This window comes from Engystomops pustulosus, chromosome 1 (assembly GCF_040894005.1).
Source record: "Engystomops pustulosus chromosome 1, aEngPut4.maternal, whole genome shotgun sequence".
Lineage (NCBI taxonomy): Eukaryota > Metazoa > Chordata > Amphibia > Anura > Leptodactylidae > Engystomops > Engystomops pustulosus.
In genome coordinates, this window is record NC_092411.1 from 286,958,300 (window position 1) to 286,978,357 (window position 20,058).

The 20,058-nt window shown below is 41.8% G+C and overlaps 1 protein-coding gene across 1 annotated transcript in view; it reads right to left on the reverse strand.

The window, feature by feature from the left end:
* ATP6V1B1 (ATPase H+ transporting V1 subunit B1) overlaps positions 1–20,058 on the reverse strand; it is a 47,217-nt gene that overhangs the window by 17,080 nt on the left and 10,079 nt on the right. Inside the window, exons 2-3 of the mRNA XM_072126370.1 lie at positions 9,474–9,529; positions 2,918–3,016 (exon numbers count right to left, since the gene is read on the reverse strand). Coding sequence (XP_071982471.1) covers positions 2,918–3,016; positions 9,474–9,529 — 155 coding nt within the window. The remainder of the gene's footprint in view (positions 1–2,917; positions 3,017–9,473; positions 9,530–20,058) is intronic.

The following is a 20,058-nucleotide window of genomic DNA, read 5'->3' on the forward strand; positions in this document are numbered from 1 at the left end:
AGATAGATAGATAGATATGAGATAGATAGATAGATAGATAGATAGATAGGAGATAGATAGATAGATAGATAGATAGATAGATATGAGATAGATAGATAGATAGATAGATAGGAGATAGATAGATAGATGGATATGAGATAGATAGATATGAGATAGATAGATAGATAGATAGATAGATAGATATGAGATAGATAGATAGATAGATAGATAGATAGGAGATAGATAGATAGATAGATAGATAGATAGGAGATAGATAGGAGATAGATAGATAGATAGATAGATAGGAGATGGATGATAGATAGATAGATAGATAGGAGATGGATGATAGATAGATAGATAGATATGAGATAGATAGATAGATAGATAGATAGATAGATAGATAGATATGAGATAGATAGATAGATAGATAGGAGATAGATAGATAGATAGATAGATAGATAGATAGATAGATAGGAGATGGATGATAGATAGATAGATATATAGATAGATAGATAGATAGATAGATAGATAGATAGATAGATAGATAGGAGATAGATAGATAGATATGAGATAGATAGATAGATAGATAGATAGATAGATAGATAGGAGATGGATGATAGATAGATAGATAGATAGATAGATAGATAGATAGATAGATAGGAGATAGATAGATAGATAGATAGATAGATAGATAGATAGGAGATGGATGATAGATAGATAGATAGATAGATAGATAGATAGATAGATAGGAGATAGATAGATAGATAGATAGATAGGAGATAGATAGATATGAGATAGATAGATAGATAGATAGATAGATAGATAGATAGGAGATAGATAGATAGATAGATAGATATGAGATAGATAGATAGATAGATAGATAGATAGATATGAGATAGATAGATAGATATGAGATAGATAGATAGATATAGATAGATAAATAGATATGAGATAGATAGATAGATAGGAGATAGATAGATAGATAGATAGATAAATAGATAGATCCTGTCTCTTCTCTTCTATCCGGATGTGTGCAGGTTATAGCGGCCGCTTCATGAGAATCTGGATAACTCGGGATCTACTTGGATAACGAGACTTGTGCAGAACCCGTGATTGGGACAATATTTGACACCATTTGTACAAATTAACCTCCGGATCGCGGTTTTAATTAGATCCGTGTGGCCTCGGAATGTTCTGTGGCACATCTGCAGAGGCCGTGCCTGTGTGTGATTCGGGCTAAGCTGCTGCTGCTCGCTCGGCTCTGAGGCTGACTCTCTAATGGGATTAAGAGGGCTCTGGGAAGGTCTCGCTGGGATTAAAGGAGGGAAGGTTGGCAGCTGGCCAGGAGAGGTTGTGCACAGGTCAATAGTGCGGTCTACCTGGGTTATATAAAGCGGAGGGGGACTACAACCAGGACTGTCGGGGCTTTATCTACTCTAGGGAATGGTGGACATCTGACCAACCTACAGTGTCATCGGTTGAGTCTGGAGAACATACACTTGTCTATTGTATGAGTTCTGGTCACACACCTTCAGATAAAGCTATCCCGATGGCGGTGCCCCATCCTGTTGTAGCATCTCCTGGACCTCTCTAATGAGGCTCAGTCCCACCAGCACCAAGGAGATCTACTCTCCGTCTCATCTAAAAATAAAAAATTACGACCTCCAAAATCTACATTCAAAAATATGAGACGAGCTTGATGAATAAGACTTCGTTGTGAAAATTTGGTGGAACAAAAAAAAAAAAATTATAATTTTGCCAATTTTTTGGGTTTCTGGCCTCCGACAACTGGTGTTGGGCAAAGAAGATTCAGACAGGCTGATTTTTTTTTTTCTCCACCTTAGAGTAGTCCTCCATCCAGAAAACAAGACGTGACAATAGATAAGACATAGGGGGTCATTTACTAAGGGCCCGATTCGCATTTTCCCGACGTGTTACCCGAATATTTCCGATTTGCGCCGATTTTCCCTGAATTGCCCCGGGATTTTGCCGCACGCGATCGGATTGTGGCACATCGGCGCCGGCATGCACGTGACGGAAATCGGGGGCGTGGCCGAACGAAAACCCGACGGATTCGGAAAAACAGCCGCAAAAAAAAAAAAATGTGTCGCGGGGCTCGCACTTACCTTCACTAGGAATAGGCCGGTGTACTTGAGTGCATTCCGGGGAACTTCAGCGCAGTTGACTGTCAACTAACCTGGCGCCATTGGTCCTGCTCTAGATACTTCCATGACTTTATTCATCTCCCCTATTGATAATCTCCGTTGACTTCAGTAGGAAGATGGTCAGAGTCCCGAATCTCCAAACTCAACCCCACCATGATTGTGACTATCTCAGGACAGTGGATGGGCTGTGTCTGTGATTACACGAGGCTTCTCTAAAGAATCACGCGGGGAGTTGAGTAACCCAGAGCATGATGGAGGACACCTGGATTCAGGGTGTTGGGTTGCATGAATAGGCAGAGAACAAAAGAATTGGGCCTTCAACCATTTAACTCCATGCTGGACCACATTAGGTAACACCAGGTGGTCAGTAGAGCTGAGGAAACGAGAGATGGAGCAGAATGTGGAGAAGAAACATAAGAGAAGGGGATCTAGAGAAGGTAGAAGAAAGGAGGGACCATGTATGGGTGGGATGTGGAGCTGCTGGTGGTACAGAAGTAGTTGGTCAATTTTTCTATGGCAACGGTCAGGATGAGTGTGGAAATGTGTACACAAAAATGAGGGGTGAGGTAACAGGTAAAGAAGAAGGTGGACTTGTTGGACCAAGTATTGAAAGAAACTGGAGCTGGTAGTGATAGGTCAGCGACGGGGTGGAGCAGCACCGAAATCTAGTGGAGACGTGGTGGGAAAGTGACGATGGATGAGTGAGGAACAAGAGAGGAGGAGAACAAAACTATAGACTAGAATCCTGGAGACCAGGACAGAAGATCCGTCACCTGCACGATGGCTTTAGATCCCGAAACCTCCAAAACTTGACCGCTCCGACTAGTTCCATCTGGGAGGGTGAAGTTTACAATCTCTGCATATTGGGCAAACTGCGGAAGAAGAAGGAGAAACGTCAGACAATTTACCGAAAACATGTACAACGACCCTCTCACTACATCTACAGGGGTTCATCTAGAAAACATTCCGGAAACATTCTAGCCATACATTACTGTACACGGAAAGGCTGAAGCCTCATTCACACGGCCATTGGGGGGGGGCGTATATATGGCGACGTATATGTAGGCCACGGAGACGTATGGAGTGGTACGATGCCACAGACGTGCGGCACCATACTGTAGCCGTGAAAAGATAGGACATGTCCTATCTTTTCTTGGCATGCGGCACCGTGCGCCATGTTCCTCTATGCAGAGGGGCGGGGGTGCTACAGTACACCGGAAACATGTCTGTGTGCATAGAGCCTGAAAATGTGTCATGTTAGAGAATAGTTTTATAGTAGTTATATTCCTGTACATAGGAGCAGTATTATAGCAGTTATATTCCTGTACATAGGAGCAGTATTATAGTAGTTATATTCCTGTACATAGGGGGCAGTATTATAGTATTTATATTCCTGTACATAGGGGCAGTATTATAGTAGTTATATTCTTGTACATAGGGGGCAGTATTATAGTAGTTATATTCCTGTACATAGGAGGCAGTATTATAGCAGTTATATTCCTGTACATAGGGGGCAGTATTATAGTAGTTATATTCTTGTATATAGGGGGCAGTATTATAGTAGTTATATTCTTGTACATAGGGGGCAGTATTATAGTAGTTATATTCTTGTACATAGGGGGCAGTATTATAGTAGTTATATTCTTGTACATAGGGGGCAGGATTATAGTAGTTATATTCCTGTACATAGGGGGCAGTATTATAGTAGTTATATTCTTGTACATAGGGGGCAGTATTATAGTAGTTATATTCCTGTACATAGGGGGCAGTATTATAGTAGTTATATTCTTGTACATAGGGGGCAGTATTATAGTAGTTATATTCTTGTACATAGGGGCAGTATTATAGTAGTTATATTCCTGTTCATAGGGGGCAGTATTATAGTAGTTATATTCTTGTACATAGGGGGCAGTATTATAGTAGTTATATTCTTGTACATAGGGGGCAGTATTATAGTAGTTATATTCTTGTACATAGGGGGCAGTATTATAGTAGTTATATTCTTGTACATAGGGGGCAGTATTATAGTAGTTATATTCTTGTACATAGGGGGCAGTAATATAGTAGTTATATTCCTGTACATAGGGGGCAGTATTATAGTAGTTATATTCTTGTACATGGGGGCAGTATTATAGTAGTTATATTCCTGTACATAGGGGGCAGTATTATAGTAGTTATATTCCTGTACATAGGGGGCAGTATTATAGTAGTTATATTCTTGTACATAGGGGGCAGTATTATAGTAGTTATATTCTTGTACATAGGGGGCAGGATTATAGTAGTTATATTCCTGTACATAGGGGGCAGTATTATAGTAGTTATATTCTTGTACATGGGGGCAGTATTATAGTAGTTATATTCCTGTACATAGGGGGCAGTATTATAGTAGTTATATTCCTGTACATAGGGGGCAGTATTATAGTAGTTATATTCCTGTACATAGGAGGCAGTATTATAGTAGTTATATTCATGTACATAGGGGGCAGTATTATAGTAGTTATATTCTTGTACATAGGGGGCAGTATTATAGTAGTTATATTCTTGTACATAGGGGGCAGTATTATAGTAGTTATATTCCTGTCCATAGGGGACAGTATTATAGTCGTTATATTCTTGTACATAGGGGGCAGTATTATAGTAGTTATATTCCTGTCCATAGGGGACAGTATTACAGTAGTTATATTCCTGTATATAGGGGCAGTATTATAGTAGTTATATTCTTGTACATAGAGGGCAGTATTATAGTAGTTATATTCTTGTACATAGGGGGCAGTATAATAGTAGTTATATTCCTGTACATAGCGGGCAGTATTATAGTAGTTATATTCTTGTACATAGGGGGCAGTATTATAGTAGTTCTATTCCTGTACATAGAGGGCAGTATTATAGTAGTTATATTCTTGTACATAGGAGGTAGTATTATAGTAGTTATATTCTTGTACATAGGGTGCAGTATTATAGTAGTTATATTCTTGTACATAGGGGGCAGTATTATAGTAGTTATATTCCTGTACATAGGGGGCAGTATTATAGTAGTTATATTCCTGTACATAGGGGCAGTATTATAGTAGTTATATTCCTGTACATAGGGGGCAGTATTATAGTAGTTATATTCCTGTACATAGGGGGCAGTATTATAGTAGTTATATTCTAGTACATAGGGGGCAGTATTATAGTAGTTATATTCCTATACATAAGGGGCAGTATTATAGTAGTTATATTCCTGTACATAGGGGGCAGTATTATAGTAGTTATATTCTTGTACATAGGGGGCAGTATTACGGCAGTTATATTCTTGTACATAGGGGCCAGTATTATAGTAGTTATATTCTTGTTTATAGGGGGCAGTATTATAGTAGTTATATTCCTGTACATAGGGGGCAGTATTATAGTAGTTATATTCTTGTACATAGGGGGCAGTATTATAGTAGTTATATTCCTGTACATAGGGGCAGTATTATAGTAGTTATATTCTTGTACATAGGGGGCAGTATTATAGTAGTTATATTCTTGTGCATAGGGGGCAGTATTATAGTAGTTATATTCTTGTGCATAGGGGGCAGTATTATAGTAGTTATATTCTTGTACATAGGGGCCAGTATTATAGTAGTTATATTCTTGTGCATAGGGGGCAGTATTATAGTAGTTATATTCTTGTACATAGGGGGCAGTATTATAGTAATTATATTCTTGAACATAGGGGTGGTATTATAGTAGTTATATTCTTGTACATAGGGAGCAGTATTATAGTAGTTATATTCTTGTACATAGGGGGCAGTATTATAGTAGTTATATTCCTGTACATAGGGAGCAGTATTATAGTAGTTATATTCTTGTACATAGGGGGCAGTATTATAGTAGTTATATTCCTGTACATAGGGGGCAGTATTATAGTAGTTATATTCTTGTACATAGGGGGCAGTATTATAGTAGTTATATTCCTGTACATAGGGGGCAGTATTATAGTAGTTATATTCTTGTACATAGGGGGGCAGTATTATAGTAGTTATATTCTTGTACATAGGTGGCAGTATTATAGTAGTTATATTCTTGTACATAGGGGGGCAGTATTATTGTAGTTATATTTTTGTACATAGGTGGCAGTATTATAGTAGTTATATTCTTGTACATAGGGGGCAGTATTATAGTAGTTATATTCTTGTACATAGGGGGCAGTATTATAGTAGTTGTATTCTTGTGCATAGGGGGCAGTATTATAGTAGTTATATTCTTGTACATAGGAGGCAGTATTATAGTAGTTATATTCTTGTACATAGGAGACAGTATTATAGTAGTTATATTCCTGTACATAGGGGGCAGTATTATAGTAGTTATATTCCTGTACATAGGGGGCAGTATTATAGTAGTTATATTCTTGTACATAGGAAGCAGTATTATAGTAGTTATATTCTTGTACATAGGGGGCAGTATTATAGTAGTTATATTCCTGTACATAGCGGGCAGTATTATAGTAGTTATATTCTTGTACATAGGGGGCAGTATTATAGTAGTTATATTCCTGTACATAGGGGACAGTATTATAGTAGTTATATTCCTGTACATAGCGGGCAGTATTATAGTAGTTATATTCTTGTACATAGGGGGCAGTATTATAGTAGTTATATTCCTGTACATAGGGAGCAGTATTATAGTAGTTATATTCTTGTACATAGGGGGCAGTATTATAGTAGTTATATTCCTGTACATAGGGGGCAGTATTATAGTAGTTATATTCTTGTACATAGGGGGCAGTATTATAGTAGTTATATTCCTGTACATAGGGGGCAGTACTATAGTAGTTATATTCCTGTACATAGGGGGCAGTATTATAGTAGTTATATTCTTGTACATAGGAGGCAGTATTATAGTAGTTATATTCTTGTACATAGGGAGCAGTATTATAGTAGTTATATTCTTGTACATAGGAGGCGGTATTATAGTAGTTATATTCTTGTACATAGGAGGCGGTATTATAGTAGTTATATTCCTGTACATAGGGAGCAGTATTATAGTAGTTATATTCTTGTACTTAGGGGGGCAGTATTATAGTAGTTATATTCTTGTACATAGGTGGCAGTATTATAGTAGTTATATTCTTGTACATAGGGGGGCAGTATTATTGTAGTTATATTTTTGTACATAGGTGGCAGTATTATTGTAGTTATATTTTTGTACATAGGTGGCTGTATTATAGTAGTTATATTCTTGTACATAGGGGGCAGTATTATAGTAGTTGTATTCTTTTACATAGCGGGCAGTATTATAGTAGTTATATTCTTGTACATAGGGGCAGTATTATAGTAGTTATATTCCTGCACATAGGGGGCAGTATTATAGTAGTTATATTCTTGTACATAGGGGCAGTATTATAGTAGTTATATTCTTGTACATAGGAGGCAGTATTATAGTAGTTATATTCCTGTACATAGCGGGCAGTATTATAGTAGTTATATTCTTGTACATAGCGGGCAGTATTATAGTAGTTATATTCTTGTACATAGGAGGCAGTATTATAGTAGTTATATTCCTGTACATACGGGGCGGTATTATAGTAGTTATATTCCTGTACATAGGGGGCAGTATTATAGTAGTTATATTCCTGTACATAGGGGGCAGTATTATAGTAGTTATATTCTCATACATAGGGGGCAGTATTATAGTAATTATATTTCTGCACATAGGGGGCAGTATTATAGTAGTTATATTCCTGCACATAGGGGGCAGTATTATAGTAGTTATATTCTTGTACATAGGGAGCAGTATTATAGTAGTTATATTCTTGTACATAGGGGGCAGTTTTATAGTAGTTATATTCCTGTACATAGGGGGCAGTATTATAGTAGTTATATTCTTGTACATAGGGGCAGTATTATAGTAGTTATATTCTCATACATAGGGGGCAGTATTATAGTAGTTATATTCCTGCACATAGGGGGCAGTGTGGTATTAGCTCTATAAGCTGCGGCTGGATATTTCTGGAGGTCCTGTAAGATCTCTGCAGCAGTTTCCTCCTCTCTTCGGTCAGGATTATCTTTGTGCTGTGTTGTATAACTGCGGCTGAATTGTAACCTTTGTTTCTTTTCCTGTAGAGTGCATTTAATAAGATTACTAATTGGTGCTTCGCCTTGGTTGCCGTTCTACTTACTCCCAATGATATTGTTGCAGTTTTTATTGGCAGTGTATTCTGAGACTATGGCTAAGACCTAGAAGGGTCCTGGAGATCCTCCAAGCCTCGGTGGCTAATGGACAACCTGAGATGTGACATAGAAGCCACAGACTGCAGCAGGGGAGCAGATCCCTCCGCACACAGATATGTCCCCGCAGAGAATACATTCCACCTATAGAGGGCGCTACATAAAGATTACACCTAGTTATTACCAGCCTTGGCTTGTCTCCCATGCAGCCCGTTTAGCCGTACAGGTTTTGTAATAGGTTGAACATTTAAGGTAGTTTTCAGGAATTCCATCAGAAACAGCGCCACATCTGTCTATAGGCTGTGTGCGGTATTGCAGTAATATGGAAGGAATGAGACTGGGCTGCAATACCACAGACAACCTGTGACCTGCGGGGGTGCTAATGCTGGTCTGGATTACACCCTATTCACACAGGGAATAGTTTTTTTTCACTACTATGTGTATGTGTATGTATAGTGTTTGTGTATCTATAGTATAGTGTATGTGTATGTATAGTCTAGGTATGGTGTATACATATGTGTATATAACAGGTCGCACCGGGCGGTGGAATCTCCTGCTCCTCGGGGTGTGTAATGTGATGAGTACACACAGTCCTCCTCCTCCTCCTCCTCCTCCTCCTCCTCCTGTGTGCACTCACAACACGTCCCCGTGTGATGTCTACACCCCAAGCATCGCATGTTTACTGTACACACGTCCTACCCTGACCCCAGCAATGTCACCCCCCAAGGGCGTCCATTGTGCGTCCTCCTCCTGAGCAGCCACAGGACGCAGTACACACACCGCCTGCTCCTCCATCACCCGGGACTGGGACTTATTTTCTCTTTTATGTCCTTTATTTTGTAGTGGGTGGAGGCCCCATAAGACATCAGCCCCTACACATGTATTTATAGGATGGAAAGGCTGGTAATACTCGGGTGTGTATGAGGCTGCACAGAGGGAGGGGCAAGGGGGCTACAGAGGGAGGGGCAGGTCATCTCTGCCAATGGCCTCCTTCCTTTTAAAATCAACTTTTAACATTATGCTAATAAGCCAGAGGAAATGTTTCTATAAGTAATGGGATGTGTGTGTGGTGGTGGTGGGAGGGGCTCTTCATCACACGGTGTGTACAGTATAACATCCACATGAAGCCACAAACCTTCACATTGTCCAGCACCACCAGCGGCCCGTTCACACCGCTGACCGTCCGGTAACCTGGGAGAAAAAATAAATAAATAAATCTTTATTCCTATAAATAAGTATTTTATTACATTGTCATTTATTTTGTTATTGACTTTTCCTTTTATAGATGGATACAGAAAGGTTTTTCAGATTTTATGTAAACAAAATTGTAGAAATAAATAATTTCACTGCTTTTTCCTCGATCTTGTGCTGCAACTTCTCGTCATTCTGAAGATTTCTACTCGCAGTCGATGAAGAATTATTACACGAGAAGACTGGATACAACTGTACATATCGCTCTGGTGCTTGTTACAATGTATCAGTCTGGGGAAAGGCTGTGGAGCTCACAGAGCATGGTTTATACTGGATACAACTGTACATATCGCTCTGGTGCTTGTTACAATGTATCAGTCTGGGGAAAGGCTGTGGAGCTCACAGAGCACGGTTTACACTGGATACAACTGTACATATCGCTCTGGTGCTTGTTACAATGTATCAGTCTGGGGAAAGGCTGTGGAGCTCACAGAGCACGGTTTACACTGGATACAATTGTACATATCGCTCTGGTGCTTGTTACAATGTATCAGTCTGGGGCAAGGCTGTGGAGCTCACAGAGCACGGTTTACACTGGATACAACTGTACATATCGCTCTGGTGCTTGTTACAATGTATCAGTCTGGGGAAAGGCTGTGGAGCTCACAGAGCACGGTTTACACTGGATACAATTGTACATATCGCTCTGGTGCTTGTTACAATGTATCAGTCTGGGGCAAGGCTGTGGAGCTCACAGAGCACGGTTTACACTGGATACAATTGTACATATCGCTCTGGTGCTTGTTACAATGTATCAGTCTGGGGCAAGGCTGTGGAGCTCACAGAGCACGGTTTACACTGGATACAATTGTACATATCGCTCTGGTGCTTGTTACAATGTATCAGTCTGGGGCAAGGCTGTGGAGCTCACAGAGCACGGTTTACACTGGATACAATTGTACATATCGCTCTGGTGCTTGTTACAATGTATCAGTCTGGGGCAAGGCTGTGGAGCTCACAGAGCATGGTTTACACTGGATACAATTGTACATATCGCTCTGGTGCTTGTTACAATATATCAGTCTGGGGCAAGGCTGTGGAGCTCACAGAGCATGGTTTACACTGGATACAATTGTACATATCGCTCTGGTGCTTGTTACAATATATCAGTCTGGGGCAAGGCTGTGGAGCTCACAGAGCATGGTTTACACTGGATACAATTGTACATATCGCCCTGGTGCTTGTTTCAATGTATCAGTCTGGGGCAAGGCTGTGGAGCTCACAGAGCATGGTTTACACTGGATACAATTGTACATATCGCTCTGGTGCTTGTTACAATATATCAGTCTGGGGCAAGGCTGTGGAGCTCACAGAGCATGGTTTACACTGGATACAATTGTACATATCGCTCTGGTGCTTGTTACAATATATCAGTCTGGGGCAAGGCTGTGGAGCTCACAGAGCATGGTTTACACTGGATACAATTGTACATATCGCTCTGGTGCTTGTTACAATATATCAGTCTGGGGCAAGGCTGTGGAGCTCACAGAGCATGGTTTACACTGGATACAATTGTACATATCGCCCTGGTGCTTGTTTCAATGTATCAGTCTGGGGCAAGGCTGTGGAGCTCACAGAGCATGGTTTACACTGGATACAATTGTACATATCGCTCTGGTGCTTGTTACAATGTATCAGTCTGGGGCAAGGCTGTGGAGCTCACAGAGCACGGTTTACACTGGATCCAATTGTACATATCGCTCTGGTGCTTGTTACAATGTATCAGTCTGGGGCAAGGCTGTGGAGCTCACAGAGCATGGTTTACACTGGATACAATTGTACATATCACTCTGGTGCTTGTTACAATGTATCAGTCTGGGGCAAGGCTGTGGAGCTCACAGAGCATGGTTTATACTGGATACAATTGAACATATCGCTCTGGTGCTTGTTACAATGTATCAGTCTGGGGCAAGGCTGTGGAGCTCACAGAGCATGGTTTACACTGGATACAATTGTACATATCACTCTGGTGCTTGTTACAATGTATCAGTCTGAGGCAAGGCTGTGGAGCTCACAGAGCACGGTTTAGACTGGATACAATTGTACATATCGCTCTGATGGTTTGTTACAATATATCAGTCTGGGGCCTGTGTTGTTTAGATCACAGAGCATTGTCCAGTCTGTATATAATTGCACAAACTTCTCTGGTAGTTTGCATTTATCTGGAATCTGGACTTTTAATGAAATCACAGAGCATTGTCTACAGTGGATACAAATATAAAGTCATTTTTTTTACAGTTTGCTTCAGTGTTTAAGCCTGGAGTCTGAGCTGTTGAGCTCACAGAGCGTTGTTCGGACAGGATACATTTGTACGTCTCTGCTAGTTTGCTACACTGTGTCAGTCTGTTTCAAGGCTGTTGAGATCACAGAGCATTGTCTAGAGTGGATGCAATTGTAAAAATTTCTGTATCTGTTTAGAATTTGGCCTTTTGAGATAACAGAGCATTGTCTAGAATGGAGAGAGATATTTTTTCGTGTTTGCTACAGCCTGGAGACTGTTGAGCGCACAGACTGTTTGCTACAACGTATCAGTGAGGAATCCGGGATGTTGAGCTCACTGAGCATTGGATAAGCTGGATATCATTGTACAAATCTATCTGCTAGTTTGTTACAATGTATCAGTGAGTATTCTGGGTTGTTGAACTTATACAAATCTCTCTGCTAGTTTGTTACAATGTATCAGTGAGGAATCTGGGATGTTGAGCTCACAGAGCATTGGATAAGCTGGATATCATTGTACAAATCTATCTGCTAGTTTGTTACAATGTATCAGTGAGTATTCTGGGATGTTGAACTTGTAACAAACTAGCAGAGAGATTTGTATAAGTTCAACATCCCAGAATACTCACTGATACATTGTAACAAACTAGCAGAGAGATTTGTATAATGTATCAGTGAGGAATCCGGGATGTTGAGCTCACAGAGCATTGGATAAGCTGGATATCATTGTACAAATCTCTCTGCTAGTTTGCTACAGTCTGAGTTCAGGCTTGGATACCACTGAATCTATGACTCGGATGAGAGCAGGACTCACTACTAACAAACTGTTCTAATTCACTGACAGCAAGCGGAGATACTTGGTCATTTGAAAAATAATGGGGAAAAAAAAATCTAAGTCATCCTTGGCCTCCTTTGGAAAAAAATACAAAAAGTACAAAAATTCGTCCAATAGATGTCACCCCTCTCTGTGGCCTCATATTACAGCAGCTTAAAATTTTACAACATTTTTCAAACATTTAAACAACAAGAGCAACAACCACAATGTCCACCAGACTAACAGAACTTTCCAAAAATGTAAATTTCTCCTAAATATTCGTCCAAACCCTCTTAGAAAGTTCTAAGATCTTTATTCAGTGATTTAAAAAAGAATAAAAAAAATAAATAAATAATAATTTTTTTTGTTCAAATGGGTAAAAAAGAAAAAATAGCAAATAATAAATCTAATATCTGAGTCGTTTGAGGATTTCTTCCTTTGATATTTTCTATATGTTTATGTTATTTGCTCAGTAGATTCGATTTTTATTTCATTTTAAATTCCGTCCGACATTTTTTGATCGCATTCAGACATTTGGATGATTTTCCTCTTATTTTTTGTTTTACATATGGAATTTTTTAAATTACTTTTCACTTATATTTTATTTTTAAAAAGTTACCAAAAAGCTGAAAAAAACCCCAAAGGATTTCTTTCAGTTTTTACTACATAAAAGTAATAATAATTTAACTCAATTCAACAAGATTTCCAGGTGAAGGTGAAATATACGGTAATCCTGAGTATGCGGGATTGTGGGACGGGGACGTGTCCAGTGTGTGGGTGGCCGCAGGGATTTTGGGGAAGGTAAAGTAAAAATCTGTTGTGAGGGACGGAGCATTGTGCAGGGAGCGGAGAAGTCTTTCATGCTGACCCCGGCGCACACACCCACATTTCACAGCTCCTGTCACATATAATCACCATTAGAGACGAGAATAATGTCCTATTAGCAGCACATGTGGACCAAGGAGAATCACAGGACAAGGACAAAGGAGGCAAAGAAGCCACAGAGACCCGGACTAATTGTATCCACAAAGGACATATGGAGGGTGCAGAGCTCACCTCTACACAGGTGCACCGATACATATTACAGAGATAGATAGAAAGGGGAGAGATACATAGGAGAAGTAGGGAGGAGATAGATAGATATGAGATAGATAGATATGTGATAGATATGTGATAGATAGATAGATAGATAGATAGATAGATAGATAGATAGATAGATAGATAAATAGATAGGAGATAGATAGGAGATAGATAGATAGATAGATAGATATGAGATAGATAGATAGATAGATAGATAGATAGATAGATAGATAGATAGATATGAGATAGATAGATAGATAGATAGATAGATAGATAGATAGATAGATAGATATGAGATAGATAGATAGATAGATAGGAGATAGATAGATAGATAGATAGATAGATAGATAGATAGATAGATAGATATGAGATGGATAGATAGATAGATAGATAGGAGATAGATAGATATGAGATGGATAGATAGATAGATAGATAGATAGATAGATAGATAGATAGATAGATAGATATGAGATAGATATGAGATAGATAGATAGATAGATAGATAGATATGAGATAGATAGATAGATAGATAGATAGATATGAGATAGATAGATGATAGATAGGAGATAGGTAGATAGATAGATAAATAGATATGAGATAGATAGATGATAGATAGGAGATAGGTAGATAGATAGATAGATATTAGATAGATAGATAGATAGATAGATAGATAGATAGATAGATAGATAGATAGATAGATAGATATGAGATATATATTAGATAGATAGATAGATAGATAGATAGATAGATATGAGATATATAGATAGATAGATAGATAGATAGATAAATAGATATGAGATAGATAGATGATAGATAGGAGATAGGTAGATAGATAGATAGATAGATAGATAGATAGATAGATAGATAGATATGAGATAGATAGATAGATAGATAGATAAATAGGAGATAGATAGATGATAGATAGGAGATAGGTAGATAGATAGATAGATAGATAGATAGATAGATAGATTAGATAGATAGATAGATAGATAGATAGATAGATAGATAGATAGATAGATAGATAGATTAGATAGATAGATATGAGATAGATAGATATGAGATAGATAGATAGATAGATAGATAGATAGATATGAGATAGATAGATAGATAGATAGATAGATAGGAGATAGATAGATATGAGATAGATATGAGATAGATAGATATGAGATAGATAGATATGAGATAGATAGATAGATATTCTATTCAAGGAAGGCAGCAGCACCCCAGTAGATGAATTAAATCAGGGGGATCTTTATAAAGATCACCCTAATTTAATTCATCTACTGGAGTGCTGCTGCCTTCCTTGAATATATTACCAGATCCTTGCCACGGATATACAGATTCTGCACCCAGACAAACAAGTTGTGCTGCCTTGGACTTCTCCCTTTGTAGATAGATAGATAGATAGATAGATAGATAGATAGAGAGATAGATAGGAGATAGATAGGAGATAGATAGATAGATATGAGATAGATAGATAGATAGATAGATATGAGATAGATAGATAGATAGATAGAGAGATAGATAGGAGATAGATAGATAGATAGATAGATAGATAGATAGATAGATAGATAGGAGATAGATAGCCTGGCCAGGGACCTATGGGCTCTGCCCCCTCCTTCTGAACAATATGGGGGGTATTTATCACGTCTTGTACACATGAGCACAGATTTCCGGTGCAGCGCCGGACTTCTCCACCGTCTGTACCGGTTTGGCGTTGGCAGCGCCAGGCGGTGCAGGGGCCGGCGTACAGCGTTCCTGTCTGCTCAGGCTGTGGCACATCTATCATATACTTATCAATTTAACGAAGCTTTTTTGGAGTAACCAAACACAAGTTGCATTGCCAAAGCATCTAGAGGATAGGGATTGGCTGTGGCCATTGTGTTCTTCTCTGTCCATTCATCTATTATGATGAAGTATAGTCCTCTATCATCATAACTCCCTACGATGACCTAATCACATCACCTATACACTAGCAGGACATCATTGTCGTCCCCGGAGGTGTGGAGGGTCTACCTACAGTATGGTCTGGTCCTCTATCACCATCACTCCCCATGATGACCTAACCACATCAATACTAGCAGGACCTCCTTGTGGTCCCCGGTGGTGGTAGGTCTACCTACAGTATGGTCCTCTATCATCATCACTCCCTACGATGACCTAACCACATTGCCTAAATACTAGCAGGACATCATTGTGGTCCCCGGTGGTGGGGTGGGTCTACCTACAGTATGGTTTGATCCTCTATCACCATCACTCCCGATGATGACGCTATAACCCAACCACATCACCTAAATACTAGCAGGACATCATTCTGGTGCCCGAGTGGTGGTGGGTTTACCTACAGTATAGTCCTCTATCATCATCACTCCCTACGATGACCTAACCACAACACCTAAATACTAGCAGGACATCATTGTGGTCCCCGGTGGTTGGATGGGTCTACCTACAGTATGGTCTGGTCCTCTTTCACCATCCCTCCCCATGATGACCCCATAACCCAACCACATCACCTAAATACTAGCAGGACATCCTTGTGGTCCCCTGTGGTGGTGGGATGGGTCTACCTAAAGTATGGTCCTCTATCATCATCATCACTCCCTATGATGACCTCATTACCTTACCACATCACCTAAATACTAGCAGGACCTCCTTGTAGCCCCTGGTGGTGGGATGGCTCTCCATTACACAGTTGGTGGTCAGACGGTCTATAAGGAGGTTCCCTCAGCAAAGAATAGAATGACCTCATGTAGTTTCATAGGATGTCATCTTCAAAATCGAGAGCGGAGATAATATATAATCTCTCAGGCCATGGAGTAGGCCGCTACCCACCAACCAATCCAAAATGTGAAGGAAGTTTCAGACGCTCTCTGGGAGTTGTAGCTTTTCCGCTTTCTCCTTTGGCCTTTGCACTGGAGCCATTGTGCGATGTGTCAGCCAGGAGCGGTGTTGACAAGCCATCGGGCCTATCCGCAGCCAGCAGCCCCCGTGAAAAGCCCCGCAGGGAATCTCATGCTATGCCACTAATTAAGAGCGGAGCCCAGGGTTCCCATACACACCTGCACAGTCATGTGAGCGAGAAGAAGAAAGACCTATAGAAAGGCCGGACCTGACCAAGCGTGAAGAGAGACAAGGCTGAAACAAATGGTGGGGTGGGCCGGAGGGGAGGGGGACAATGAGGCCTCATGAAGATAGACACAACTGCTGATACTTCATCGGGCCTTTCATTCGCAGGAAAAGATTAATTTGCAAGTGTCGATGCTTCTTTTGTTGCTGTCCCATTTGTGTGGCCTTTGTTTCGGGCTTTTCTGGGAGGCGGTACAGGAGGACACTTATTACGGTTCTAATGGCATCACCTACGAGTGCCAAAAAAGTGCCGGCATGGCCCAAAAGCCACAAGGAGTCCCCTGTTCCCAAAACAAGGAGGAATAGACTGAGGGGACAACGTGTACGGTCTCACGAAGAAGTCACAAAAATAATTTACAAAAAAAACTTACTGGCACATAGGAAGATCCGTTAGGGTTCCCACCTGGACTGCACCACCCAAATGTCCCCGATCCTGTAGGAGAGTCCTGGATGGAGGGAGATATGTCTCAACATTCTCTGTGGTTTAATGTAATGGTGGATCAGGGATGCCTTCTCCTCCATTCAGCTTCTGATGTGGAGCCTGAAGGACCTCGTGTGATGATGTCAGAGAAGGAACAGAACAATTGCAGGAGAACGGGAAGAGGGGGGCAACAATATTGGGGGGTGAAAGTTATGGTGGGGTTTGTGGTGGGAACCGGTGCAGATCTCCAAGTCCTAGCGGTAACGTAAAACGTAACGTCAGTAAATGCTGCCGTTAAAATTCATGGTCCCAGCCTATGAGTCCATTTATATTGGCCAGGAATGCGAAGAAAATAAAAATAATAAAAAATCTGCAGAATGTTCATTTCTGCAGCAGAAAGGCCAAGAAGAGGTTTTGTAGATTTGCTTAGAGAGTTAAAGGGATCTGTCAGCAGGTGGGACCACACAGACAGTGCTAGATATTGTCCCTAGAAAGACGTGTAATCATATCCAGGGACTGGGAAACATTGAGCTATATTTCAAGACCCTGGCTGCGAGTCCTCACACTGCTGTGCTCTCAGCTCTGTGCCGCTCCCAGCTCCTCCTTTCTACTTTTAAGGAGTAGTATTTAACCAGGATCCTGTTACAACTTTCACACAAAGCAGAGGAGATAAGGGGTGGAGCAGCTAATTGCAGAGAGCACAGAGCACTGCAGTGTAAGGACACGCCCCCAGTGCATTTGGAGAAGCTACAAATATATCTAAATCCATATTTCATTGTCCAGCTGTAGCCTCAGCCTGGACAGGCAATAGTTAATTGGGTGTAATATGTTATCCAATTATGTGGCTGTATTTTAAACTGGAGTGTGATTGGAGAGGTGCTACCACCTGACCAGGGGGAGGACAAAACCCCAGTGCAGTGGGGGCACATGGTCCAGACCTCATGCTCCTTCTCCGGAGTCTGCTCTTTAGAGTCTACCAGCAGTCCAGACCACATGGTCTGAGGGAACAGAGAGGCAGTGTCAGTACACCTTCAGTGCTGACACTTAACCTAATCCCAGGACCAGAGTCAGGAGACTCCAATCCAGAGCTGCAGCTTCCACAGTTTGGACACAGCTCCATCTCCATTATCCCAGCCTGCAACTACTACCAGGCCTTATCCTGAGGACCACTCTCCATGACCACTCCAGTACCAGAATCCAAATCTGCTGTTAACCATTTGGCCGTTGCCTGCTACCTGTTCAATAAAGAACCGTGAGTTGATTTGCACAACCTTGCCTCCGTCTGATCCCTGGATACAGCTGTTACCACTACGGGCTTCCCCATCCATTACCCAGGGACCGATCTTACAGACACTCAGGGGTTGCCCCAGGGAGAACCAGTACATCAGCCTCTCCCTCCTTATTTCTTGCACACACCACCTGCTGGAGAGCTGCCAGGCTGTAGGACAGCCCTCCGGTCCCCATACCAAGCACCATGACCACAGCATGCCTAGGCCGCAATCACCAGCCACTCCGGTATTCTGGGTACCGCCTGCCTCCAGGCCACAAGAAAAGCCTAGGCCCCGGTGGGGGATGTTGCAATACACAATGGTATGATTACACATCTCTCCAAGGACAATACCTAACACTGGTTACAGGAAGCACAGAGCACAGCAGTGTGAGGACAAGCCCAAGCTATGATCCTGGACTATAAATCCATATTTCACAGTCCTGTTACTTGCAGACACAATGGTATGAATACACCTTCAGATATTAAAATCACACCTGTCTGCAGCCGCCACTAGGGGGAGCTTCCTATACCTGTGTGTGGAGCCGGCTAGTGGCAGTATATAAGGACTACTAACAGTTCTATCTAATATGTACCTAACCCTTCTAGACAGTAAGTATCTGCACACGTCCAGTATACAGGTCAGCACATTGTGATGCCAAAATAGCTGAACAAGCGCAGGCCAAGTCATCAGCCGCTCCGCTCCCGCTCCAGCTGGAGATTCTTTTCTGGGGTAGAGACAAAAGCCGGGCTGGGGACTCGCTGCCAAGTCCCGGAGCTGCCAAGCCACCAACATGAGCCAAGTGGGAGTGGGAGACGCGTCAAAGGCAGCAATTCGGGAAGGTGCCAGAAAGCAATGACTTTGATGTAGCAGTAAATCAGAAGCGAGGGCCCGATCTGCTGTGGGCACATGCCAGGCGCCAACGTCACCTCCTAGTGCAGAGCGTTATCGCTCCGGCCTAGGGACTCACAGAGGCTGACATGGCCGGGCCTGGGGGCTCACACATAGACTGATATGGCCGGGCCTGGGGGCTCACACAGAGACTGACATGGCCGGGCCTGGGGGCTCACACAGAGACTGACATGGCCGGGCCTGGGGGCTCACACAGAGACTGACATGGCCGGGCCTGAGGGCCCACACATAGACTGAGATGGCCGGGCCTGGGTGCTCACACACAGACTGAGATGGCCGGGCCTGGGGGCTCACACATAGACTGAGATAGCCGGGCCTGGGGGCTCACACATAGACTGACAGGGCCGGGCCTGAGGGCTCACACAGAGACTGGGATGGCCGGGCCTGGGGGCTCACACAGAGACTGACATGGCCGGGCCTGGGGGCTCGCACAGAGACTGAGATGGCCAGGCCTGGGAGCTCACACACAGACTGACATGGCCGGGCCTGAGGGCTCACACATAGACTGAGATAGCCGGGCCTGGGTGCTCACACATAGACTGACATGGCCAGGCCTGGGGGCCCACACAGAGACTGACATGGCCGGGCCTGGGAGCTCACACAGAGACTGACATGGCCGGGCCTGGGG